General features: G+C 38.4%; 1 protein-coding gene and 1 long non-coding RNA gene across 6 annotated transcripts in view; one reads left to right on the top strand and one right to left on the bottom strand.

The window, feature by feature from the left end:
* Nucleotides 1-235: 235 nt before the first annotated feature.
* On the bottom strand, nucleotides 236-11,910 carry LOC110208918 (uncharacterized). 2 transcript variants are annotated; one of them, XR_013486932.1, is made up of 3 exons: nucleotides 11,836-11,910; nucleotides 5,103-5,227; nucleotides 236-1,563 (listed from the first exon to the last, which is right to left on the bottom strand). It is a non-coding gene; the product is annotated as an uncharacterized LOC110208918 (long non-coding RNA). The 2 variants fall into 2 exon arrangements; XR_013486933.1 differs by lacking the exon at nucleotides 11,836-11,910 and adding an exon at nucleotides 11,385-11,582.
* The window catches only part of MTFR2 (mitochondrial fission regulator 2), a 79,681-nt gene continuing 65,294 nt past the window's right edge, over nucleotides 11,879-26,265 (top strand). Inside the window, exons 1-6 of one of the 4 annotated variants that reach the window (XM_020987134.2) lie at nucleotides 11,879-11,952; nucleotides 15,600-15,667; nucleotides 17,191-17,304; nucleotides 18,399-18,503; nucleotides 23,450-23,571; nucleotides 25,577-25,800. In XM_020987134.2, coding sequence (XP_020842793.1) covers nucleotides 15,605-15,667; nucleotides 17,191-17,304; nucleotides 18,399-18,503; nucleotides 23,450-23,571; nucleotides 25,577-25,800 — 628 coding nt within the window. In that variant the 5' untranslated portion in view covers nucleotides 11,879-11,952; nucleotides 15,600-15,604. Of the gene's footprint in view, nucleotides 11,953-11,982; nucleotides 12,188-12,254; nucleotides 12,387-15,599; nucleotides 15,668-17,190; nucleotides 17,305-18,398; nucleotides 18,504-23,449; nucleotides 23,572-25,576; nucleotides 25,801-26,265 lie in introns of those variants that run through there. The other 3 variants (XM_020987131.2, XM_020987132.2, XM_020987133.2) reach the window with 3 other exon arrangements.

Below are 26,265 nucleotides of genomic sequence, written 5' to 3' on the forward strand. Positions count from 1 at the left end.
CTGCCTTATTTATTTACAGTGGACGACATATGCAAATATAAGGTCCTCTTTGAGTTTGTTGATGTTGTGTTTGACTTATAGCAAAATGTAATCTTGAATGGTTTACAGATAATTGACAAATATGGAAAAACTTTAATAAGGGTCCACAAGACAAGAATTTTGTTCAAAACCTAGTGGATATTGAAAGCACAACATGCTAACTGAACATCAGTTGTTATTGACATCAAATCAGGTGTAAAACAAGATTTTTAGTAAATATTTATATGTTCCACATTTTCATGAAAGCTGTTACACATAAGGTCAGAGTCAAAGAATTTCATGTTACAGTTCTCCAAAAATTTCTTTTCACAGATAAGCTAATTGCAATATACTGATTGTATGAAGCCTAGAACATTACAAAACTTTTTTAGCAATGGGAAAAGTTGAACCATCAATACTAGAGAACAAAGTAAATGGGGAGAAAAAAAGCACCCATAGCCCCTCATACTAATAGTTAAATAATATCTCATTTGATCTTCCCAACCAGCTTATTAGAATGGTAATGTAATTGTCCCCATTTTATAAATAAGGAAGCTGAGGAGAAAGGTTAAGTGAATTTAACCAGGGCTATACAACTAGTGTCTTATCAAACCCCCAGGTCTTTTTGATTTCAAATCCACTATTCAATTTGCCATGTCACCATTGCTTTTTTCAGATTATCTATCTATCTATCTGTCTATCTATATCTATCTATATATTTAATAAAAATAAGCTGGACTCAGCAACGAATCAGAGTTGGAGATAAGCCTGGAATATAGTAAGGAAATAGCACAGGGCTTTCAATGATGGCAAACTGTTTACTGCCACATATTTCCATCTCTTAAATTATACTATGGTGATGCTATGTTTTTGTGAGTTCTTGTACTTAAAAAAAATTTAAAGATGCCTAGTGGGTATAAGTAAATACTAGTGAAGACTTGGCATAAAATATATTACTGAGTCTGTGTAAATTAGTGGCCAGAAACATAGATAGGTTGGTCAATGGTGGGACGATAGATGGTAATTCTCATGGTATTTCTACTGTCTTAAAAGAACAGTTAGGAAGGCATCCTGAGCTTTGGGTAGATTATGGAGGATTTGTGGGAAAACTGACAGGAATGGCACAAATGACAAAATCTCTTTGTTGGAAGGGTCTGAAAATAAACTGATGGCAATCACAATTGTTCATGTTTTATACATTGCCGGATAACCACATAGGATGTAAAGTGTATTTTTGTGTTTACAGTCACACTGCACAAGAGTCTGATATCTTCAAAAAACCTGCTTTTTATAGTTGAACACCCCATTTTATAAGGCATAAAGTAAACAAAGCACTCCTGCTCCCAAAATGTTTAAAAATTATCTTAGTCCAGTGTTTGCACTGACGTATTAAGACAAATGTTCTGCTTCTGTTTTTAATCCTTCCTGGAAGGATTCCTCTCTCAAATAATTAAGATGTCATAGGACAAGGATCCTAGATGGATTCATTTAAGAACAGCAGCCTCTTCTCTCCATATCCAGAAGGAATTGAGGATATTGATACACCTAAGAGAAAGAAGAAACTTCTGATTACTTCACTTATTTGAAATATCTCTTGGGTTCACTTCTGATCTGCTGGAAAGGAGAACTCTTGAAGGGGATAGTTAAAGGGGGAATGAATGTTTTTTAGGTAAATGGAAAAAAGATGTGCCAATTTAAATAACTTTTTATTTCAAGAAGCAAACTGTTAACTGTTGCCTAAACTTTACATTCTTGTTCAAATTTGACTGAAATAACTAAGAATCTTACACATTGGGACTTTGAAATGCCTTAGGTTAGATGTCTGAACACATAAGGAGGCTGTGTCAGTTTAAATATTTTTCTAAGCTATAAAAAGGTCAGATTTAGAATAATTAAAAATTATTTCTGCAGGCTTGTGCCTACAATAGAGTACAGTTTAGAATTTTCTTCCAAAGCATGTTGCGTGTTCGAAGACTCCCTCCTATGAAATCAGGTATCCTTTAAAGTAATTCAAATGGAGACAAGCAAGAATATCTAATTTTCCCATAGGCATTATAAAATGAAGGGAGTATGAAGAAACTGGGGCATCATGGAGGAGGGGATAGTTCAGAAGATTTGGATTCTTGCTCTGCCCTGGCACTAGCTTTGTGTCCTTGGGTGAGTTACTTACTTACCTCATTGCCCTCAGGCAACCCAAATTAGTGGAAGGAGTTTCTCCTTAACTCTCTAGGAAGTCATTGGTCCAACTGATTCCCAGTTTTCCCCTTAAGATAACTTTTTCCTATTTATGGTCATTTAAAACACAGCATGATCTTTATAAAACTGCACAAATACAGGAAAGATATATACCTTGAAGGACAGGTTAGGGACTTCCCTGTGTGGAAACCATGTAATGGTTTTTGCCAGTACAGGATCAGAATTTTCTATGACCTAAATCATAGGGTATTGCATGAGATACAAAGAGGTTAGCTGATTCATCCAGGTCGGCATAGCTAATGTCTAAAGCCACACTGGAACCTTTGTCTTTCTTGCTCCAAGTCTAGTACTTCATCCACTATGCCATGCTGCCCATATTCCTCATAATATTTTAAAGACCTTTTCCTTAGATTCTCCAAGTTTGCTATCATGTCAGACTGTGTCATTATGTCAGAATGGCATTCTGAAAGATAATTGAGTGCCTATACAATGGAAAAGATCAGAAATTAGTACCAGTACTTTACACAGAAAAGGTGATTTTAGGTGATTAGTGTTTTTTTTAAATATATATCATTCCCATCTAAGTTATATTTTAATGTAATATGCTAATGCTTTAGAAATATTTTACATACATTGTTAAGTCAATTCAACTTAAAACCACAGATTTCCTAGCTCCTTTGGGAGTTTTCCTTTTTGGGGAAGAAGGCAGAGGCATTCAGCAAAACCTCTCCAACTTGGGGCCATCTGAAGGGACAATTTCATATCTCTGCTACCAAATTTGATATTTAATCCTATCACCATTTACTTTTTAAAAATTATTATAATTTGGATTCTTCCCGACTATTGCACTGAAACTGCTCTCAAGGGTAACTTAATTGCTGAATCCTTTTTGCGCTCCACAGTATGACAGTATTGACCATCCCACTACAGATATTTTGTCACTGCATTTGTAGTTTTACTTCTGACTCTGAGAATCATCCAGTATCTTTACTGGCTCCTCTTACTCCTTCTGTCTTCCAAAGTCAGGGATCCCCCAAAGGTTTGTATTAGGTTACCTTCTTCTCCACACTTGTCCTCAGTGATTAATTAGTTCCCTGGTTTCAGTTATCAACTCTGTGAGTGACTCCCTAATTAGAACTCAAGCTCCAGACTCACATTTACAGCTGTCATACATGCACCTATAGGCTTCTGACTGGCTCTGAAACTTGGCATATCTTAAACTGAATTCATCATCTTCCCTTTCCCTACTCCTCCCCAAACTTGTTCTACTTTTAGTTTCCTTATTTCCATTAAAGGCACCATGATTTTTCCCAATTACCCTGGCTCAAAACCCTAGAATTATCTACACTTACTCCTTATCCTCCAGGTCTAATCAGGTTGCCAAATTTTGTTGATTGTGCATTTACAATTTCTAATCTGCTTTCCACTACCACTCCTTCCCTCTTGACGTACTTTCTTTGTAGAAACATTCCTAAAATTCAAATCCACCCTTGAAGGAAAAGAATACCACCATAGTGAACAGGATTATAGAATTTATCACCAGGTGATATACTAATGATCATCATCAGGTAGAGTTCCCTCTTTTCATTGATTAGGAAACAGGCCCAGAAAGGTCAAGTACCATAGGCTCTACAGCAAGTCTCTGAACGGAGTTAAACTGTCATTTGGAGCAGTGTATGGGCTTCCTAAAGCCTATTCCTTTCAAGGAATGACTTATTCTATATGTTTTGCAACACAGTACTAGGGAATTGACAGAGAGTAGACAAAGCATTTATTAAATGCCTGCTATGTGCCGTGGACTATTCTGAGCACTGGGGACATAAATAACAAGCAAACCAAAACACGTTTAACTTTATTTATAAACTTTATATGCTAACACATAGCTCTTAAAGTGCTTTACATCTACCTCATTTGATCCTCACAACCACCCTGGGAAATAGGTGCTGCTATTACTCCTATTTTACAGATAAGGAAATTGAGGTTAAATGACCTTTCCAGGGTCACAGAGCTAGTAAGTATCAGAGGCTACATTTGAACTTGGGTCTTGACTCCAGGCCCAGTGCTCTATGCCCTTTGTTACCTAGTATTCTAAAGGTGGGATATGACATAATGTGGAGCCAGGGTGAGTAGGATGGAGATTTCTTTTCATCATGTCCTTTCCCTGCTCCCAAACCTGAAGTCTGCTTAGGCCCTAGGCATTCAAAAACCTTTATGATCTGGTCTGACACTACCCATTTTCTGCTAGTTCCCCATCTGAGCTTTCTGCAGCATATAGGACAGTTCTCAATATCACAGCAACAAAGTATGCTCCATTCCCACCTCAATTCCTTTGTTCATATTGTAGTTGTATTCCCCTCTTTCCAAATTCTCCTTCAAGTTTTAGCTAAGTAAAATCTTAACTCTTCTATAATGCCTTCCTAGTTAGGACCACAGGGTTAAGAGGCTATAAATCTAGTCCAGCCCTTTAATTTTGTAAATGATAAAACTGAGGTGGCCTATAGAATTAAAATTTTGCCCAAGGTCATACAGGTAATAAAAAGTATAGCTGAGATTTCAGCCTAGTTTTTAAAAACTGCTAGTCCAAGCTGTCTCCTAATTTTCATTGATTTCCCTTAATACAATTTAATTATATACTGTTTTATGTTTCTTGTTAATTGCTTCCATGTATTAGTCTTTCACTAGACAGTATATTGCTTGAGTGTAGGGACAAGTTTTAAATTTCTTCAGGCATTCCACAGCCTAGCATAAATCTCTGTACTTAACTAGGTGCTCAAATATTTATTAAATCAGTCAAGTCAGAGCTGTGGAGACTGGTTGCTTAGCTATGAAAGGTAAAGAGATAATGCAGAAATAAATTTCAGTGTTAGAACACTCCCCTCAGAACCTACTGAACTTCTTGCCCTCTTCTCTTCTCTTCTCTTCTCTTCTCTTCTCTTCTCTTCTCTTCTCTTCTCTTCTCTTCTCTTCTCTGCTCTTCTCTGCTCTTCTCTGCTCTTCTCTGATGCATGCATGCCTTATTACAACAAGGAAACAAATGTTTTAATTGTCATAACGTAAATTAGAGATTTCACTCTACTAACTTAAAGAGCACTGGTTCATACTTTTAGGGAATGGTAAAACTGCTGTAATTTAAGATAATTTTACAATGCACAAAGCAGTGATAGGCCTGTTGAGATTAGTTTTTATTAATAAAATAAAGGCTTTTAATAAGGGCTCTTAGGCCCATAGTGACTTTTAACTAGTTGAAAGATAGTGAGATCCTGCATTCATGATTCTATATGAAAAAAATTCATTTATGTTTTAAATAAGTTTTCTCAAATTTTCCTAATTGCCTAAAAGGCAACACTTATTTGTAATAATTTTTAAAACAAAATATTTGGATAAGAGTCATAAAAGCACAAAATATTAAAAGCAAATAGTCTTGAATAAAAGAAACACTTGCTATAGTGGTAAAAATAAATATGGCTAAGCAAGATGGTACAGGGAGGGAGGGAAGAGGCTGAATGAATTATGTTAACCACACACTTAAAAACACATCAAAATAGCTGTTAGATTTTTTAAGAGAATTTTGTGATACTACTTTCTTTTGACTGTTTTAACTAGACTATTAAAATGATGTACAATTTTAATTTTCACTTAAGGGAAAAATGGATTAGAAACTCCTTACCTGAAGAGATGAATGAATAATTTTGGAATGATTCAGAAACATAGTAAGACCAGGATGACATGCTTTAACTGTTGTTTCTCTCTTCTGTGGGTCTGAAGCTAAATCTCTTTAACTGACAACTGTTATGGCCCTTACCATCACATATCTCTTTAAAAATGGAAGTAGAGACAAACAGAAGATATTTATACTTTTGGATGTTTAATTCCTCCAGTTATTTCTGTTTAAAAGTTGTTCTTACTTCCTCTTAATGAAGTATCTGGAGTTTAACCCTTAGATTATCTTTCACACTTAGTTTTTTGAATTAAGTAAATTGTGTTTGCTGCAATAAACACAGGGATAATATATGACCTCCTAAAGAAGATTCATGACCATTCAAAAGTTTCACAATTCACAGGAAAAATCAAATGAACACGTGTCCTGTTTAGATCATGATGGCATGTCAAGTGTGTGGCCTACCGAATTAGTCTATCAGTGCCTCTGTCTTGGATAGGCACTTCAAATGGAAAATGAGTTGGATCCAGAATTAAGATGAAGAGATTATGAGATTTGGAATAATTGCACAGGTCTTTTAATATTTTCAAGCAGCTCCCTAATACAAAAGCCCATAGAATTCTCCTTCCCCTAAATTAATAATTTGTATTTATGCCTTCAGTCCTCTTCTGACACTCATCCCTGTCTCACTAAATCTCCATATTAAAAAATAGGAGTTTGGGCAAAAACTAACTAGGTCTGACAATACACGTAATTCCATTGTTTCATTTTCTTATTTAAAATTTTGTTTTCATTATACAAAGAATACAGAAGTATTGTTTAAAAAACTTTACTTTTCTCCGGAAAGGGGAGTATGCCTCTTCTTTTTTCTGGGACAGAGATTACTCTTTGAACATCATTTTAATGTTAGTACTTTCATTATGTATATTTTCCTCTTGGTCCTACTCTTTAAATTCTATCATTTTAATCTCAGTATTTTCTATATATTGGGTCAATTATGGAACACTACAATTTCAGAAGAATGAAAAACACAAATGACTTCATGGTCAATGGGTAAGTACTTGGTGAGTATAAGGAAGATGCAGCCTACTATCAATGTGTAAGAAATGCTGTAAAAAATAAGAATGGAGACTGATGGTGTAGTAATAGACCAATAATAACTGATGTACATACAAAGTATGGCACTGATAGGTATAAAAATTAGAAGATTTAAAGGAAGGATTCTAGGTTAGATGCCCTTGGGAGGGCTTAAGGACATGAAATAAAAATCACATAGGATGAAAAGTCATGAATGGCATGCAATCTAGTTAAGTGCTGGGAGTGTCCAGATCAATGAAGTAAATCCATTAATTAGTATTTCAATAAAGTCTTAAAAGTTAATAAATGTTAAATATTGCTGATGGCTCTAAGAGGGGTAGGGATGTGAGACAAACTCAGGTGATGTAAAAACAAAATATATCAATAGAATTTTTTAAACATTTAATATTGATTAGATTTTAATGTAATTCTCCAAGAAGTAGTAGTGCCACCTAATAACAAAGTAGGAACTGCAACTCAACTCCATTATTTAGTTTGCTGCTTTAGTTTTTTAAATAAAAGAAACAGATAAAACAGATTTTCATAGTTAAAAGCAATTTTTAAAAGAATTTGGTTTAAAACATTTTAGTTACAAAGAAAGCCATCATTTTTATGTGGAGAAGATTCTCTTATTAAACCATTTTTATAACCTTTAAAGAAGCAATCAGGCCATAAGAAAATTGTAGGTTAAGTGACTGGACCAAAGTCAGTTGGTGATTGAGTTGGTATTAGAATCCAGACTTCTGACTTCTATACTCTGACCACTAAAGCATGATGCAATATAGATGTGGAAAGAAAGCTAGTGTACACAGAACATTTTAGGTTTCACTTTGCACCTACATTTGTTCTAGGTTTCCAGCTTCTTTTTGAGGAAGAACTACTTTTTATTTCCTTGGAAATTCCCACTTGGAGAAGAAATAGACAATGGTAGAGTAGAATGTATGGTCCTTGAAAGCAGAAGGTTTCATTTTTGACTTCCTGTGAACATGTTGTTATTTTTAGTTGTCTTTGACCCATTTAGGGTTTTCTTAGCAAAGGTATATTTCACAGAGAGGAAGCCAGCAAACAAGGTTAAGTGATTTGCCCAGGGTAACAGAACTAATGAGTGTCTTAGGCCTGATTGAGCTCAGGAAGCTGAGTCTCCAGGGCAGTACAATGTAATTAAATGGACATCTTTATGATAGCATTTAGAGAGCAAAGTGCATAGAGTGCTGGGCTTGGAGTTAGGAAGATCTGAGTGTGAATCCTCTTTCAGACACTTACTAGTTGTTTTACCTTGGGCCCTTAACCTCTCTGTGCCTCACCTTTCCGTAAAATGGGGATACAAATAATCTCTACCTTCCAGGATTACTGTAAAGATCAAATGAGATGACATAAAAGCGTTGGATAAACCTTCAAGTGCTCTGTGTTAGCTATTAGTAGTAGTAGTAGTAGTAGTAGTAGTAATCTTAGCTTTGTCATAAGTTACCTACATGACCACAGTCAAGATAATTCATTTCTGTCAGCCTCAGTTTCCTAAACTGTAAGATGAAGTCAAACTATATGATCACTAAGGGCCCACCTTTGAGTATTAAAGACTTATAGGATAACTCTAATTATTACTGACTGGTAGATTGTAATGGACAAGTCAAGGAGTCCTAAATTAGCACATGTATTCCCTGACTATTGCACTCCTCACAACAGGTATACCAAATTTTTTCTTTCCTCCAGATTCCTATACCATCCTCCTCTCCCATCTTTTCAGCCCAAGGCCCTTGTTCACATTTTACTGAGAAAAGCAGTAGTAGTAGACAGCAATTATATAGTGCTTTAAGATGTGCAAAGTACATTACAAACATCTCATTTGATCCTCACAAGAACCCTTCGAGGGGGCAGCTAGGTGGAGCAGTGGATATGAAGCAGTGGCCCTGGAGTCAGGAGGACATGAGTTCAAATGCAGCCTCTGACCCTTACTAGCTGTGTGACCCTAGGCAAGTCACTTAACCTCACTGCCTCCCAAAACAGAAACAAACCCAAGAACCATAGAGGTAGGTGCTATTTTTCTCCTCATTTTACTGATAAAGAAATTGAGGTAGACAAATTAAGTGACTTGCCTAGGATAGTATTGCTGCTGGGAGTTTGAGGCTGTATTTATACTGGGTCTTCTTCATTCCAATACTCATGATCTATCCTCTGTGATATCCAGCTGCCCCCATTTGGCCATTAAACTCCCTCTTTACATTTCAAAAACTCCTTACTTCATGCCCTCTTCTCTCTGCCTTTACTCCAGTTTCTTCTGAAGAGGTGGTCCTTGGCAAGGCCACATACTCTGATTCCATTTACAGTTTTCTCCAACCACCTGCTCCCACACATCATCTGATCTTTTAAATTTTCACCATCTATATGTGATTGTCTTTCCGTTGCCTACCAACAAGCCTAGATCTCTCTTATGCTTAAAAAACTTTGACTTGACCATACTGCCCCCTCAAACTGTCATCCTATATATATCCATTTTATACTCAAACTGCAAGAAAGTTTACTATCAACTTCCCCCTCTTTTACATACATACATTTCAACCCTTGTCAGTTTCATCACTCATCCAAGACCATTCTCGCCAGAGTTACCAGTGATCTCTTGACTGCAAAATCTGATGGCTTTTCAACCACTCTGAATTCTTAAGCTGTCTGCAGCTCTTGGAACCTGCTGAGTGACCACTCATTTTTGTCTTGGTATTGTCTTTGTGTTATCAGTGCCTAGCTCAGTGCCTCAACTAAAGTAGCTGGCTAATAACTGTGTATCAGTGACAGATTGTTACCTTAAATTCCTGCTTTTTGGCCCTACCACATTTTTACCACCAAAAGTTGTCTATTTGGAACAGTTAATTCAAGCAGTCTATTCAGTGGAAAAGAAACTTTTTACAAGTTTTGACAGAATTAAAACATTTTCAGTTGATCAAGCAATCAAGCATTTATCAAATACTGTGTGCCAAGATACAAAGGTAACACCACAAAAATAGAGGCTACCCTCAGGAAGCTTACATGTTAATGGAGGAGAAAACATGTAAACAAATAGGTACATATAAGATACAAAGTATAAGGAAGGTAACTTTAGAGGATAAAGTTCAACATGAATTGTAATTTCAACCACTTGAATTAGCAAATTGGAATAGTGGAAACAACTGTGATTTTGAAGCCAAAGGGCCTGGATTCAAATGCTGACTCTGCTACTTACTGTCTGTCTGAATGACCTTGGGGAAAAGAAGCACTTAATCTTTAAAAATGTTCTTTTAGATGATTCTCACCATCCCTTCTATCTCTAAATGTATGATTATCACACAGAAATACAGATGTATATATGATTCTTAGTGCTTTCCAAAGGTGGCCTTTGCTGGCATTGGTAAAATAAAGAAAAATTGTTAAAAACTACTGATTATATATGTATACACATATAGTTATAGAAATTAACTGCTACAACTAAGAATTAGATTTACTTGATTTGATAGATAACAAAACATTTTCCTCATGTTGACACTTGGCAAATATACGTTCTTCCACTGTAGGAATGGCTTAAAACAATTCAAAAAGCCACAAGGCTTTCCTGGCTCCAGTCCATCTTCCACTCAGTTGTGAAATTATTCTTTTTAAAGTGTCTATATACCCCCCCCACACACACACAATGGGGAGGGGGAGATTAACTGCTGCAGTGGCTCCATATCGCCTCCAGGATCAAAAAGAAAATCTGTTCAAAACCTTTCACGACCTGGCCCCTACTACCTTGCCAGTCTTTACGTCTTACTCCCGTCCCCCTCTCCCCAGGTCTGATCCAGTGACGCTGTTGTTCCTTACACAAGACACTCCCATTTCTTAGCCCGGAGCATTTTCTCTGGCTGTGTTCCAAGCCTGGAATGCCCTCCTTCGTCATCCCGGCCTCCTAGCTAAAATCCTAGCTAAAAATCTCATCTACGAGAAGTCTTTCCCGAGCCTCCTTAATGTTGGTGTCTTCCCTCTACCGAATATACCTCCAATTTATTGCGTACATACTTTTAAAAATGTGATTGTTTGCATGTAGTAAACCCTTTCCCCCATTAGACTGTGAATGTCTCTTGCCTTTATTTGTATCTCCAGAGTTTTAGCACAGTGCCTGCACATAGTAGGCGCCTACGAAATGCTTTCTGACTTGACCTAGCAAGACCTGGATGAATTGTTGAATTGATTCTCGAGCCAGGTGCCTATTCCCTACTACTTGCTGCTTAGTGCAGGTTTATCTGGGTCTGCGAGGGACGAGGTAGTGTGAATCGTGTGCCTCTAAAGTATTTTAAAATTGTTAGCCTGAAATTATTCGTCGGTTTAAGTATTCTCAATGACAAGCAGCCAAAAGGGTGCGGAAGGCACAATTAATCAGGGAACTCACGGCTTTAAATACAACTCTACCCAGTAAAATTTTGCAAAATAATACCTCTCCGAATGCTTATTACAACAGCACTATTTGCGAAGGTGGGGGCGGTGGGAAGAGGGGTCTCTAAGCATCGCCGGATTTGGTGAGCAAAGTTTACACTGTCCGTTAGGACCAGAATAGAATAGAAGGCATCCCAAGAACGGAAAACGTCCGAAACGTGAGTCACTGATGGAGGGAGATAACGGCCAGCCCAAGGCCGCTGCCAGAGGGAGGGTCGTCTGATAACGCCCGGCACGTGAGGTGAGGCTGGCTGTGGGTGCAGCGCCAGGAGACCCAACTGAACTTTGGGGGCGGGGCCGGTAGGCACAGCTGAAGCGGTGGGGAAGGAGGAGCGGCTAAACTTCGAGGCTCCCGGAACACTCGACGTTGCTCAGAGGGAGCAGAAAGTGCGAGCGTGGCCACATGAGTTCTAAATCAGGTCCACCGATCTAAAAGCTCTCTGCAGACTTACCTCGGGAACCGTGGGCCTCACAGTGCGGTCTTGGACTTCCCATTGGCCTCCCGAATTGAAGACCCGCCTTCCCAGGGGCGGGCAAAGCGCCTCTGCCCACGTCCGGATTTTTGATTGGTAGGTAAGGCCGCCCAATGGTGAGCAGGAGGCCGCGGGTCGGTCCAATACGAAGGGCTTTAGGTCGCGGCGCGCGGAGTTTGGGTCTCGCTCGTTGGCGATGGTCGCTGCCGCTGGAAGGGCGGGGCGTGACCGCGGCCGGCTGGGTCAGAGGACGGACTCGAGGCTGGGCGGTTGATGCGAATGCGAGCGTCCGGTTCCCGGCGGTCTCTCGAGGGGCCGAACGGAGCGAGAGGTGAGTGAGGCGGGGAACGCCCGGGGGGACCCCTATTTCTGCCGCCTCTTTCCACGGGGTGTTCACCGAACCCCGGAAGCCGAGGCCTGGGGCAGAGAAAGGGGAAAGCGGAGGAGGATCTGGGCCAACCCGAGGCAGATCAGGCCAGCGGTGTTCCCGGATCGTCCACTAACGTGGCCTTGGACCTCTCTCTGACTCGGTTTCATCTTCGTTAGAATGACCTAAATTAAATTAACCATATTACTCCTTTATTCTCAAGTCTTCGTGACCTCATTTGGGCTTTTCTTGGCAGAGATACTGGAATGGTTTGCTATTTCCTTCTCCAGTTCATTTTACAGATGAGGAAACTGAGGCAAACACACAGTTAAGTGACTTGCCCAGGGTCACAAAGCTAGGAAAGTGTCTTAGGTCGAGTTCGGATTTGAACTCAGGTCGCCTGGATCCGCTGCTTCAGTGTCCCAGACCTGCCTCTGTTTCTCTGCCCTAGGGTTACAGTTAATGAAAAGACTGTGCCTGCTCTCTAGGAGCTTACAATCCAATACTGTTTAAAGGTCGCAAGCCCTCACACTGGAGCTAGTACTAACGGAACTCCGCATGCATCCCAAACAACTATTGTTTAAAGATGCTGACTGGGAGAGCTCTGGCCTTGGAATCCGGAAGACCTGAGTTTAAATGCGGCCTCAGACACTTGACACTTAACTAGCTATGTGACCCTGGGCAAATCACTTAACTGTGATTGCCCCACCAAAAAAGCAAAAAAAAAAGTCAACTAGAGTAGACACTTAACTAGTGTTTATTTACTGCACGAATAAACAAACTACTTTATTTGTATTGCTGTGACTCTGGAAGATGTGGGAAGTTGTTAGGGTTGCTCTCCCCATCAGCTTGATAAGTTTACTTGAATGAGCCTTTGTTCAGAACTTTGTTTTACTTTGATCAGATTAATTTAAAAAAAAAACGCCAGCAAAACTAAAATCCTATTTCACAAAGAAGACATTAAACCACCCTCAAAGAGTTGACGTTCTGTGTCGGAGAAAAAAAAAATACTAGGTTGGGGGGAGAGGCAAGATTAGCAGCTCTTGGTATCCAGAAAGGCATTAAGAAGGTGGCATTTCAGCTAAGCTTTGAAGGAAACTAGGTATTCTAAGGGGCAGTAACCAGGAAGAAGTGAATTCTGAACATAATAGATAAAAGGAAAGGAGAAGAGGACATGTAGTGTGGTATGTGAAGAACAGCAAGAAGGCCATTTTTCTGGATGATATAATAATTTTGGTTGGGGACAGGTTTAAAGTCTTTCAAGGCCAGAAGTTTATATTTGGCTCTAGAAGTAATAGCCCCAGGAACTGGAGTGTGTGGAGTAAAGAAAATCACTTTGGCAACTTGTTAGTCATTGAGGCCAATTAGGAGGTCTCTTGTTTAAATAAGAGGTGATGAGAGCTTGAACTTGGAAGGTGGACACACGGGTAGGTGAAAAGGGTGACGTGTACAGTCATGGAGGAGATTTGGCAAATAATTGGCTGCCTAGGAGGTGTAGAGTGAGAAGTAAAAGTGACTGAAATGACTGAGCTTTCAAACCTGGGTGAGTGGAAGGAAAGTGAAATCCTCAGCTGAAATGGGGAAATCTGTAAAGAGGGAGCGTTGTTAGGAAAGAGAAATGAGTTTGGTTTTTGCTGTGTTGAGTTTGAGATACTTAAGAGACAACAATAAGCAGTTGATGATGCAGAGCTGAAAGTCAGGAGAGACACTAAAATAGTTTAAAACTGCACTAAGGCTTTTGGGACACTAGATTTAGAATTTAGCCACATAGAGATGATAATTCAGCTTATCTGGATTGATGAAGTCAAGGCTACAGTGTGTGTAGAGAGTTGCACCTAGCCTTTCGGTGTGTCCACAGGGGTTATGAAGTGGATGCAGATCTAGCAAAAGAGACTGAGAAGGATTGGTCAGACAGGAGAAAGACCAACAGAGATTAATTTCATTAAAACCCAAACAGGAGAGAGTATTCTTTCAGGTGGATAGGATGATTAACATTATCAAATGATGCACAGAGGTCAAGAATGAAGATAAAGAAGAGACTATCAAATATGTTGCTTAAGAGATAACTGGTGATTTTGGAATGCAGTTTTAGTGGAGTGATGAAGTTGGAAGCAACAGAAGGTTGAGGAAGAAATGTAGTTAAGGAAAATATTTAGCTTTTTCTTAGAGTTTGGCCATGATAAGGAGGAGACACAATTGATGGAGGGAATGTTAAGATCAAGTGAGGGATTTTAAAGGATTGGAGAGGCTTGGATTTGTTTGTAGACATTAGGGAAAGAACCAATTACTTTGTACATTTATAAACACAGTAATTTTTTTTTAGGGAGGGCAAAGCACTAACAGAGCTATTTAAAGTGGTGGCATTTTAGCTGATCTTTGAGGGAAGCTAGGGTTGGACTCCCAGAAGAGGAGGTAAGGAAGGATTGTATTTCAGCTCTAGGGTGCAGCCTGTGCTAGACAGAGAAGTGAGAGGCAGAATGGCCCGCTATGAGAAATAGCAAATAGGCCACTTGCCAGGGAGATCAGTTAGGACACCTAAGTCTGGGAGAGTAATCATCCTGGAAAGACACTTTGGAGACAGAATATGAAGGGCTTCAAATGACAAATGGAGGACCTGAAGTAAGTAGGGAGCCTCCAAATGTTACTGCACTAGGGAGTTCATGTGGCTTAACAAAAAATTCCATTAACCTAGTCTTGGGAAGCCTGAAAGTAAATAAATCATATAGCTAAGTAAGGTCTAAATTTGAAATGGTTCAGCAAGAAAATTAGTACATTAGGAAAACCTAATTTAGACTTTAAAAACTTCCTAATAATTAGAGCTATCTGAAAGTATAATGAGGATGTCTCTGGAAGGTCTCTAGTGATTATCTGGATGACCCCTTGATTGTTAGGTTGTAGAAGTGACACTTGTTCAAATGAATTAGACCAGATGGCCTTTCAGGCCTTTTCCAACTCAGAGGTCGTTGATTCTGTAAATTCAGTAGTAGTAACCACCAGCTTGGAGAGCTAATGGAAGTTCTAGGGTTTTTCAGACCCTTGGCCTACATAAGTTCCAATTAAAATATAATTCTCAGTTTGAACACACCACCACTAAGAGAGTAAATTTACCTTCTTTCTGGCACGTTTCTTCCAATAACCTTTTTCCTTCCAGAATAAATAATTCTCTTTGAGGATGGAGTTGTTGGTGTTGCCTTTGGGGGCCTGCTTCGTGTTCTTTAACCAATTTCTGTGCCAGTTTCTTTCTCCTATGAAGTTGTGAAATCTCAAATTTTTCCACATCTGATATATTTGTCCTTTTTATTTTCATTTTGAATAATATTTTCCAAATTTTTTCTCGAGTCCAGTGTTTTATTGAACTTATATTCTACCATTTCAGTGTCGATGTCTCTCATGTTGAATCTCCTCAGGCAACTCTTGGAATATTTTTGCATCCCCAGAGAACAGGTAATATATTTTCCCAGACAGATTACCTTATTGCACTTGTCCTCAAGTTATTTTAGATAAATTTAAAATATAAACATTTAGTTTAAGGCAACATTTAAATTTCTTGTTAGATAGGAAGGATCTACATTGCTTGGTATGTAATTTTTTGAAATATTGATCAACATGTCAGGTTTTTGCTTCTTCTGCCCCTTCATTCAACAAGCACTGATGTGCCCTAAACTGCTAGCTTCAACTGTGAGCACAAAAGAGTAAGTTAAAGAACATAGATACCATTGAGGAATTTTTATGAGATAGCTGGGTCAAAAAAATTATATCTATATATACGACAATATGTAAGCAATTATGAGATTTGTATTTATTATGTACACTAAACAGTGAATAAACTCAGAGAAGTTCTTTGAAGGGGAGGGTTGATTGCGATATGGTAATAAGATGAGGAAAGGCATTTTGATGTCATTTGACTGTTAGTGATTTATTGAGTACCTACTGTGCTAAGTAAGCAGGTGGTTCAGGAAATTGTCAGTCACAGTCCTTAAAGAGCTTACAGTCTAGTAAAGATTGCAAAACTAATAATCAGTCAATCAGCAAGCTTATAAAAAGTGCCTACTTTATGCTGGAACAGAGAAGATATGCTTTGTGTTCTCATTGAACTTGTATTTTTCATGGTGTCATATGCATATATACAAGTATATACAAAACAAGGTAATTTTGCTGACCAGATCATAAACCTCTAAGATCAGGAAAGAATTCACATAGGAGGCAGTACTTGACCATAGGATCATGGATTTAGAGCTATATGGGACCTTAGAACCATCTTGTTGAAATCCCTCATTTTACCCATGAGGAAACTGAAGCCTACAGTTTTAAGTGACTTGCCAAGGTCACATAGGTAACAAGTGCCACAGGGATGTTTGAACCTCAAACTACTTTTTTTTTTTTTGGCTAGGCAGTGGGGTTAAGTGACTTGCCAAGGGTCACAGAGCTAGTAAGTGTTATGTGCCTGAGGTCAGATTTGAACTCAGGTCTCCTGAATCCGGGGCCAGTGTTCTATCCGCTGGGCCACCTAGCTGCCCCCTATTTCATGTGTTGACCTTGAGCTGAATCTTGAAGGAAACTAGGAATTTCAGAAAGAAAAAATACAGAGGAAATGCATTCTTGGTACCTTAAGTGACTTAGTGAATATGGTGCTTGTCCCTAGAGGCCAGAAGCATGGCCTCAGGGCTTCAGATCCTGCCTCAGAAGCTTACTGTGTGACCTGAGCAAGTCACTTAACTTCTGCTTGCCTTAGTTTTTTAAAGGGTAAAATGGGAATAATAAGAGCCCTTAGCTCATAGAATTGTTTTGGTGATTAGTGAGGTAGTATTTGTAAAGCATTTACCACAGTGTCTGGCACATAGTAACTATTTAATAAATGTTTGTTCCCTCCCCATTTCCCTAGATAGGATTTATTTGGAGTATTTGGTAAACATTTCTTCCAAAATGATAATTGTTGTCTTCTTCTTTTCTTGGGGCTTTGGGAACAGTTTACACCAATATGGGAAGCTCATGCAAATGGTCAAAGTATTGTTCGAGTTATAGTGACACGTTTATCTTCAAATCTCTTTTCAAGAACTGACTTGTACCAGTTATGGTCCACTGTAAGTAAATATCAGCTTTTTTTTCTCTGTTAGTGGCCAAAAGGTCTTTCTGGACTATTATTCAGTTTTCTCTTTGTTCCTTTGTTTATATGTAATTTTATTTCATTTTAATTTTTTAAAATTTTATTTAAATTTTATTTTTATTTTCAGTTCTAAATTCTCTCCCTCCTACTCCTCTGTCACCCACTGAGATGGCAAGAAATATGATAACCTTTATACATGAGAAATCATGAAAATATTTCTACATTAGCCACGTTATGATAAAAAGAAGTAAGAAAGATAAAGAATGAGGAAAAAATATGCTTTAATTTGCACACAGAGTTCCATCAGTTCTCTCTGGAGGTGGATAGCATTTTTCATCCTGAGTTCTTTGGAATTGTTGTGGATCATGTATTGACCAGAGTAGCCAAGTGTTCCCCAGTTGATCTTCATTACAACATTGCAGTTGCTATGCCCAGTATTCTTTTATTGCTGCTCACTTCACTTTGCATTAGTTCATATAAGTCTTCCTCATTTTTTCAGAAACAATCCCCTTCACCATTTCTTACATCACAATAAGTATTCATCACCAATCATATACCACAGTTTATTCAGACATTCCCCAATTGAAGGGCATCTCCTCAATTTCCACTTCTTTGCTGCCATGGAAAGACCATATCTAGAGGATATTGACTAATGGATCAGTATCAGCCTGACTGACAATCCCTGTTAAAATGTTGTAGGGCTCTCTCCTTGGCTTTATCTTGACCATTATTTTTATTAGTAACTTAGGTGAGAAAATAGATGGTATTATTAAATTTGCAGACAACACAAAGCTAATACATTAGATGATAGACTAGAATAATGGGGGCAAGTATAGGGAAATGAAATTTAATAGGAATAAATGTAAAACTTTACAATTTAAAAGTCTTTTTGGTACTAATACGGAAAGAAATGTAGCTAGAAAGTAGTTCATGTGAAGAAAATTTATGGGTTTTATAAAGTCCATTGCAGCTCTACAAGCCTCAGTTTAAGGTACTTTTTGTATGTGTTGATGACACTAGATTTTAAATCAGTTTTCCAAAATGTTTAAATATGTTTTTATGTTTAAATAGATTTTATCAGTATGGGAAAATAAGGAATATGGATCTACTCGAAGTATTGTTCGTAGCATTGGGAAAATTCTTCCTTTAGAACCTTGTCCAAGGCCTAACTTTGAGGTAAGTCAATTATGCATTATTTGATTAACCATACTAAGTTCTGGGTGAAGTGTAGGGGGTAGGAATAGTAGAGAAATGGAAAAAATAGCCTTTGCTCCTAGTGAATTTAAAATCTTAATTTGGAAAACAGGTTATTTTACTTTTGAAATGAAGTGAACTTTTTATTTTTCTTCCCAAACCCACTTCTTGGAGCTTCACTCCCATGGTAACAATTGCCTACCAGACATTTCAAACTGGAAGTCCTAGAGGCATCTCAAAAACTGACTTCATTATTTTTCTTCCAAAAAATTTTCTGCTTATCTAAACTTTCTTGTCAGATGTGTCACCGTCCTTCTCAGGTTCGTATTGAAAATCTTGACATTATTCTCAGCTTTTTTCCTTCCCTCCCTCATCCCATCTATATCCAGATCAGTTGCAAAATGCACTTTTAAAAAAATAGGCAGTTGGGGTTAAGTGACTTGCCCAAGGTCACACAGCTAGTAAGTGTCTGAGGCCAGGTTTGAACTCAGGTCCTCCTGAATCCGGGGTTGGTGCTCTATCCACTGCGCCATCTAGCTGCCCCCAAAGTGCACTTTCTACAGCCACAACTTTCCTCACATCAGACCCCTTCCCTGTACTGCTTTATCTTAGTGCTGGCCTTATTACCCCTTGCCCAGCCTTTTCTGTCTATTCTGAACTTCAGTACCAGTAAAAAGAGCATTTCCTTAAAAAGGATTACTTAGTAAATCTTGAATCTCAATTTCGTAGCTATTACTTTTAAAATGGTCCTACTTGACTTTGCTTTGTTCTGAACTTCCTTTTCCCTTTTGTATATTTCATTGCTTTTTTATTGGTTCTGTTTATAAACTGTTATATAAACTCTGTTTAGCTTTTTTTTTTTATCATGGCTTTCCAGTACTCCAGTAATTCTTAAATTTTCATTCCTGAATCTGTTTTCCAGGTCAGTTGTTTTTCCAGTGAGATATTTTACATTTTCTTCTATTTTTCATCCTTTTGATTTTGTTTTATTGTTTCTTGATGTCTCACAAAGTCATTAGTTTCCACTTGCCCAATTCTAATTTTCAAGGAATTGTTTTTGTCAGTGAGTTTTTGTACCTCCTTTTCCATTTGACCAGTTCTACTTCTTAACGCATTCTTCCCTTCATTGGATTTTTCTGCCTCTTTTATCATTTGGTCTGTTCTGTTTTTTAAGGTGTTTTCTTCACTATTATTTTGTCCCTCCTTTACTGAGCTTTTGACTTTTTTTTAAATACTTGTATCACTCCCACCCCATATCCCAACTTTTCCCCTACCTCTCTTACTTGATTATTAAAAATCTTTTTGAGCTCTTCCATGACCTGGAGGCAATTCATATTTTTCTTTGAGGCTTTGGATGTAGGAGTTTTGACTTTGTTGTCCTCTTCTGAATTTGTGTTTTGATCTTCATGTCACTATAGTAACTTTCTATAGTCAGGATCTTTTTCTGCTGTTTGCTCATTTTTCAGCCTATTTCTTGACTTTTAACTATGCTAAAATGGGACTCTGCTTCCAGAGTGGTGGGGCACTATCACAACCTTCAGGTTTTTTGTGCAGCTGTTTTCAGAGGTAAATCTGGGGACTTGTATGTAACTTTTTGGTTCTTCCAAGGTGGTATGTGGGAGAGGTGTGTTTACTGCTCTCCTGTAATGTGCTTGTCTTTGAGCGATCACAATCACTCTTTCCACCCTGGAACAGTGACCAGGGTCCTCACCACCCTGAAGCCACAGCTCTGGTGTGCTAATGTTCCTCCTTGTCTTGGGACTGAGACCCAGATCCAAGTATGGACAATGTGATAGAGCCCCCAGTGCCAGCAGAGGGGCCCCTTTAATCTCCTTCTGACCAGTTGTTCAACCCCCTTACCATCTGTGGACTGAGAGGTCAGAAACTGCCAATGTGGTCACTGATTAAATTGCCTCCCAAGGCCTGTTCCTGGTTTGCTGGGGCCTGGTCTGCACTGGCACAGCCTGCAGTGGACTGTGCTCCATTCTTATCCTGGTGCAACAGACCTTTGCTGCCAGACTTCTAAGTTGTTTTGGGTTGGAAAATTGTTTCACTCCATCCTTTTGTCAGTTCTGCTGCTCTAGAATTTGTTTTGAAGCATTATTTAAAGGTATTTAGGGGAGAACAGGAGAGTCCCTGCCTTTTCTCTATCATCTTGGCTCTGCCTTCTGTTGAGCTTTAAAATCCCTTCACACCCTGGTCCCCTCCTATCTTTCCTTCTTCATTAAATATTCTGCCTCCTGCACTTTTTCTACCTTTCTCTTTCTATTCCTCACTAATGAGATTCCATTTTCCATCTTTACACTGACCTTTACATGTGCACTCCTTCCCTATGTCTGCCTCACAGAGTCCTTTTTTTGTTTCCTCACTCAGTTCCCTCCTCTTCATATTATGTTACCCTGATGTTTTCCTTCAGCATCTCCTCCTTCATGCCTGACTTGTGAAAAGGTGACTTTTCTTGTGAAGGCAAATCCCTTTTGTGTGCATCCATCCTTCTACCCTAGCCCAGTCTAACACAGCACAGGATAGCCAAACCCATTCCATCTTCTCCAGCAGATTGGCCCTTTTATTTGTTCAGTCTCTGTCAATCTTCTGGCCCCTTCCCTGTTGCCTACAAGCATGCTCGTGATTCCTTTTCCTTAAAAAGCTTTCACTGGGTCTTAGAATTGCTTTCTTTCTAGCTCTTTTCCCTTTCATCTGAGAAAGCCATCTGTAACTGGTGTCTCTACTTATCTCATTCTCTTCTATCTGCAGTCTGTCTTTTAATATCATTATTCTGTTGAAACTGTTCTCTAAAAAGTTACTAGTGAACCCTTAATTGTCAAATCTAATAACCTTTTCTCAGCCCTAATCCTTGTTGACCTCACTGTAGCTTTTGATATTGTTGATCACCCTCTTCTGGTTACTCTCTTCTCAAGTTTTTGTGACACTGCTGTCTCCTGGTTTCCTTCCCTTTCTTACCATTCCTTCTTAGTCTCCTTTGCTAGATTTTTATCTAGGTCATATTTACTAACTGTGGGTGGCCTCTTTTTCCTTTTTACTATGTTGTTTAATGATTTCATCAGCTCTCCTAGTCTTAGTGATAATCTCTGCAGGTTATACTCAGAACTACTTATCAGCCCTAATCTATCTCCTGACGTCCAGATTTGTATCATTACCTGCCTTTTGGACATCTTGTCCTAAATGTCACATAGGCATCTCAAACACAGCATGTCCAAAACTCATTATCTTTTCTTCTAATCCCTTTTCTCTTTTGAATTTCCATATATAGTCAAGGGCACCACTAGCTTTCCAGTCACTTAGACTCATAACGTAGGTATAGTCCTCTACTCTTTACTCACAACCTAGGTATAGTCTTCTTCTTACTCTGTATAGTCAATCTGTTGCCAAGTCTTGTTTGTAACTTCGAAACATCTTTAACATACAGATCTATTTTTTTTAAAGAGGCCATTCTTTGCCTCATTTTTTAAAGCCTTAATCATTGAATGGGCACTGACTCAGTCATACTGAGACCTGCTAAAGACTTGAGCTTGAAAAGGCCAAGGTCTCTCACTGCATCCTGATCCATTTCATGCCACTGGACCCAGATGGCTCTGGAGGAGAAAGTAAGGCTGGTGACTTGGACACAGCCACCCTTCACTTAAATCCAATTCACTTGCATATCATGGTTCTCTTAGAGAATGAAAGACAAACAGTTTATACTGTACTTTTGTTCTCTTCCACTCACACAGTTGCCACTCTGGGGCAGGCTCTTAATACCTGATTGCTGTTGCCTTCTGATTGATATCATAGACTCAAGGCTCTCCTTACTTCAGTCCTTCTCCTGATTCCGCATCTTTTCAGTGGCTGTGCCTATGTCTGCAGTGTACTGCCTCAGCTCCTCCCCCTTGATTTCCTTCAACTTATTGTTTAGTTATTTTCAGTTGGGTCTGACTCTTTGACCCCATTTAGGGTTTTCTTGGCAAAGATACTGGAGTGGTTTGCTCTTTCCTTCTCCAGCTCATTTGACAGATTGAGGAAACTGAGGCAAACAGTGTTAAGTGACTTGCCCAGGGTCACACTGGTAGTGAATATCTTAGGCTGGTTTTAAACTTGGCTCTTCCTGACTCCAGGCCCATTGTGCTACCTAGCTGCCCCAAATTAATAAATACTTATTGATTGAGTCTGAGAAGCTGTTGGTTGTTCAGCTGGAAGATCTGGGTTCAAGTCCTGCCTCTGACACTAACTTTGTGACCTTGGCAAATCACTTAATCTTCTTTGAGCCTTAATTTCCTTATCTGTAAAATGAGAACAATGATATCTAAAGTGCTTCCCACACAGAAATTCTAATGAGATAAATGAATGTAAAATGCTTTGCTAGATTTGATTTGCTACAAAAACGTCAGCATTGCATTATACATTTTTCTGTGAGTAATAGGGAGCCACAAAATACAACAGTACCTACTGTGCAGATTTCCATAGCTAGTTATTACCTTATATGTGACTGGTGAGGTTAATTAGGAAATGTTTACTGGAGAAAAGGAACAGAATGTTAGTCCTTATTTAGTTTCAATTTTATTTCAAATATTTATTTATTTATTTTTTAGGCAACTGGGGTTAAGTGACTTGCCCAGGGTCACACAGCTAGTAAGTGTCAAGTGTTTGGTCTGAGGCCGGATTTGAGCTCAGGTCTTCCTGACTTCAGGGCCAGTGCTGTATCTACTGTGCTGCTACCCAGCTGCACTCCCCTTATTTAATTTTAGAAAAGAGAATAGCTTAATCATTCCTAATCTTGCTAACTAATGGTAGTATGTTTTTCTTTTATTTTTTGATCTTTTTTCACACTTAAATTTTAAATTCTTTTATTTCTATGGATTATACTTTTTTTTCTGGGAGAGGACACATTTATTTCTAGAGACTCGACCTTTCCCCCCCCTTTTTTCCTTTAGCTATTCCAATACTTGAACTCCTTAGACTATGATGTACATGGATCTGCTCTGACTCCCATGGTTCCATCATTTGCTGATGTCCTATGTGTGGCAAATGAAGACATCGGATATGCCAAATTTAGGTAAGCTCACTGTTCTGTGTGGAACTTGGGACAGTATTGGAGTAGATAATGATCTGAATCTTTGCAAATTCTAGGTGTTTAATACATGTTTGAGTTGAATTGAATATCTTTGAAAATTTGACATTTTATTATATGTGCTTTTATGGTTTTGTCAGTCTATCCATGTTAATAAGTATTTGTCAGATCCAGTATATATATAGGTAGTTATCTTCACAATAAAGAATTAGGCCTAGTGGTGAATAATAGGTATGGGAAAGATTAGTATTAATCAGAATTATCCTATCCATTTTTATTATTAGGTGCAAGCCTATTTCAAAGCTTGAATTTTTAGCCTTGTGGAGAGTAGTAAAGAATACAACTTGATTTGCTATATGTGTGGTAGAGGGCTTTTGCTCGCAGAGTTTGGAAGGTTTGTGTGTATTTTTCTAGGGATGCAAATCTTTTCTTACTAATGTAGAAGTCTGGATTAAATTACTAGATATTATATAGTATAACTCATGAATTTCCATGTTTGATTTATATAATTAAACTCATGTTACTTGTTATGTCATGGAATATTGTATTTAATCAAATATTCTGTTTAATTTTGCCATATTTGCCATAGATGGAATTGATGGATATAGGCCCTGGAACTACCCCACCCCCCCCTTTGAATTTCCCCTCTTGATCAAGTCTCTGGCTTTCTCGGAAACTGAGTCTATAATCTTCTCATCTGGCCTTTCATTATTGCTAATGCCTAATCTCCCAATTCTCTGTTACCTCCCTGGTTGCCCCTGGCCACTTCCCACCCTTAATCCTATCTAGACTCCATTCTCCCTTGCCCTGGGAAGGGTCCTGGCCTTCTGTTCCTTTTCTGTTACCTCACAGTTACCTCAGACTACTTGGCCACTCCTAGATCCCTCCCACAGTCTTTCTGTATATAAGATCCGTCTTGGCCACCATTAAGGTGCTCAGATTATTAAAATCTGGCCCATGGCTCAGATTCATTCTGGCCTGCTTGCAATACAAATGGTTAGATTTCTTAAGAGGCAGATTTTTTGCTCTGTTGGTGTTCTAATAAACCTTGTCTTGGCTGAAAGAAGGCTTGGGTCAAAGTCATTGAGGCAGGACCTGCGTGTTACAGCATCCCAGCATCCCTAAACCTCAACACAGTGCTCATTTTCAAGGAATTAGAATCTAGTAAATTTAACCTTAACATTCCTGAGGTCCCTAGGTGGCTCACTGGCCCTGGATTCAGGAGAACCTGAGTTCAAATGGGGCCTCAGACATGTAATACCTACTAGCTGTGTGACTCTGGACAAGTCACTTAACCCCATTGCCTAACCAAAAACAAACAAACAAAAAACACTTTAACATTCCTTTTATCATCACGACTCTCCTTTATTATTTATTGTTGTAGTGTTGAAGTGTTTTTTATATTAAAGTTCAGAATGAAAAAATAAATTAAAAAAAAAAAAGGATGGGCAGGATTTTACAGATATATAACTCATAGGATGAGAAGGAATGGATGGATGTGTGATATGCACCAGTGGAGAAAGCATACCTGCTGACATTTTAGTCACTTTTATTTGCATTGCTCCAGATTCCTTTCCAAAATGGGTGTACTGATTCATGGTTCTACCAACAGTGCACCAGGATGCTTATTTTTCCCACAACAATTCCAGCATCAACTATTTTCATCTTTTATTATCCTTGCCAGTGTACTGAGTGTGAAATGAAACCTCAGGTTGCTTTGATTTTCGTTTTCTTCTTATTAGTGATTTGGAGCATTTTTTCATGTGGTTATTAATAGTTTGCAATTCTTTTGAGAACTGTTCAAATCCTCTCACTTCTTCACTAGATGTAATAATAAGTTTAATGTATGAATATATGAAAGTTAAAATTTTTTTTAAATGATAAGGTAACTAGTACTAGGGATTGGAGAGTGAATGTAGCCTGTCTGTGTAGAAGAAAGTAATTTCCTTTTCCCTAAAAATATTTTAGCTGTTTCTTCTTCTCTTTACAGAAATTGTATATGGAAAAATTATAAGGACAAAGCTGAATTTTTCAATTCAGTGCCTCCATCTTTAATTCCTGTTTCAAGACAAAGAAAGCAAATAAATGATCTTCCTGTTACTGAAGCAGCAATTAAAAAAATAGCTGCCCTTGAAGATGAGCTATCCATTCTTCGTTCCCAGATTGCTGCAATTGTTGGAATGCAAGAAACAGAAAACAGGAGGTCTGCTTTTGGTAAGTTTATTTCAGCTTTGGTTTTGAGTAGATAATTCTCAACTAGCATTTGAATCAACCTTGTCATTCAAAGTACATATGAAGGTATTCCCCATCATAACATACCCTAAAGAAAGGCTGGTTGATGATCAGTTTCTAATTCTTTCGAAGTTATTTGTTTTTACCATATTCTTGTCATTGTGTAAATTCTTTTCCTTCTGTTCACTTTCTATCAGTTCATGTAAATCTTAATCATTTCTTACAGGACCGTAATATTCCATTACATTTATGTACTATGACTTGTTTTTCCCCAATATATAGGCACTCTCTTATACTCTCAGGTCGGGAGGACCTGAGCCCAAATCCGGCCTCAGACCAAACACTTTTTTGCTACCTTAAAAAGAGCTTTTTATATTTGCACATTCTTAGTTAAGCATTTGTTTAGGACTAACTACTCTCCCATTAATTTCCCCTTCTCCCATTTCC

Source organism: Phascolarctos cinereus, unplaced genomic scaffold (assembly GCF_003287225.1).
Source record: "Phascolarctos cinereus isolate Bilbo 61053 unplaced genomic scaffold, phaCin_HiC Scaffold_5;HRSCAF=322, whole genome shotgun sequence".
Lineage (NCBI taxonomy): Eukaryota > Metazoa > Chordata > Mammalia > Diprotodontia > Phascolarctidae > Phascolarctos > Phascolarctos cinereus.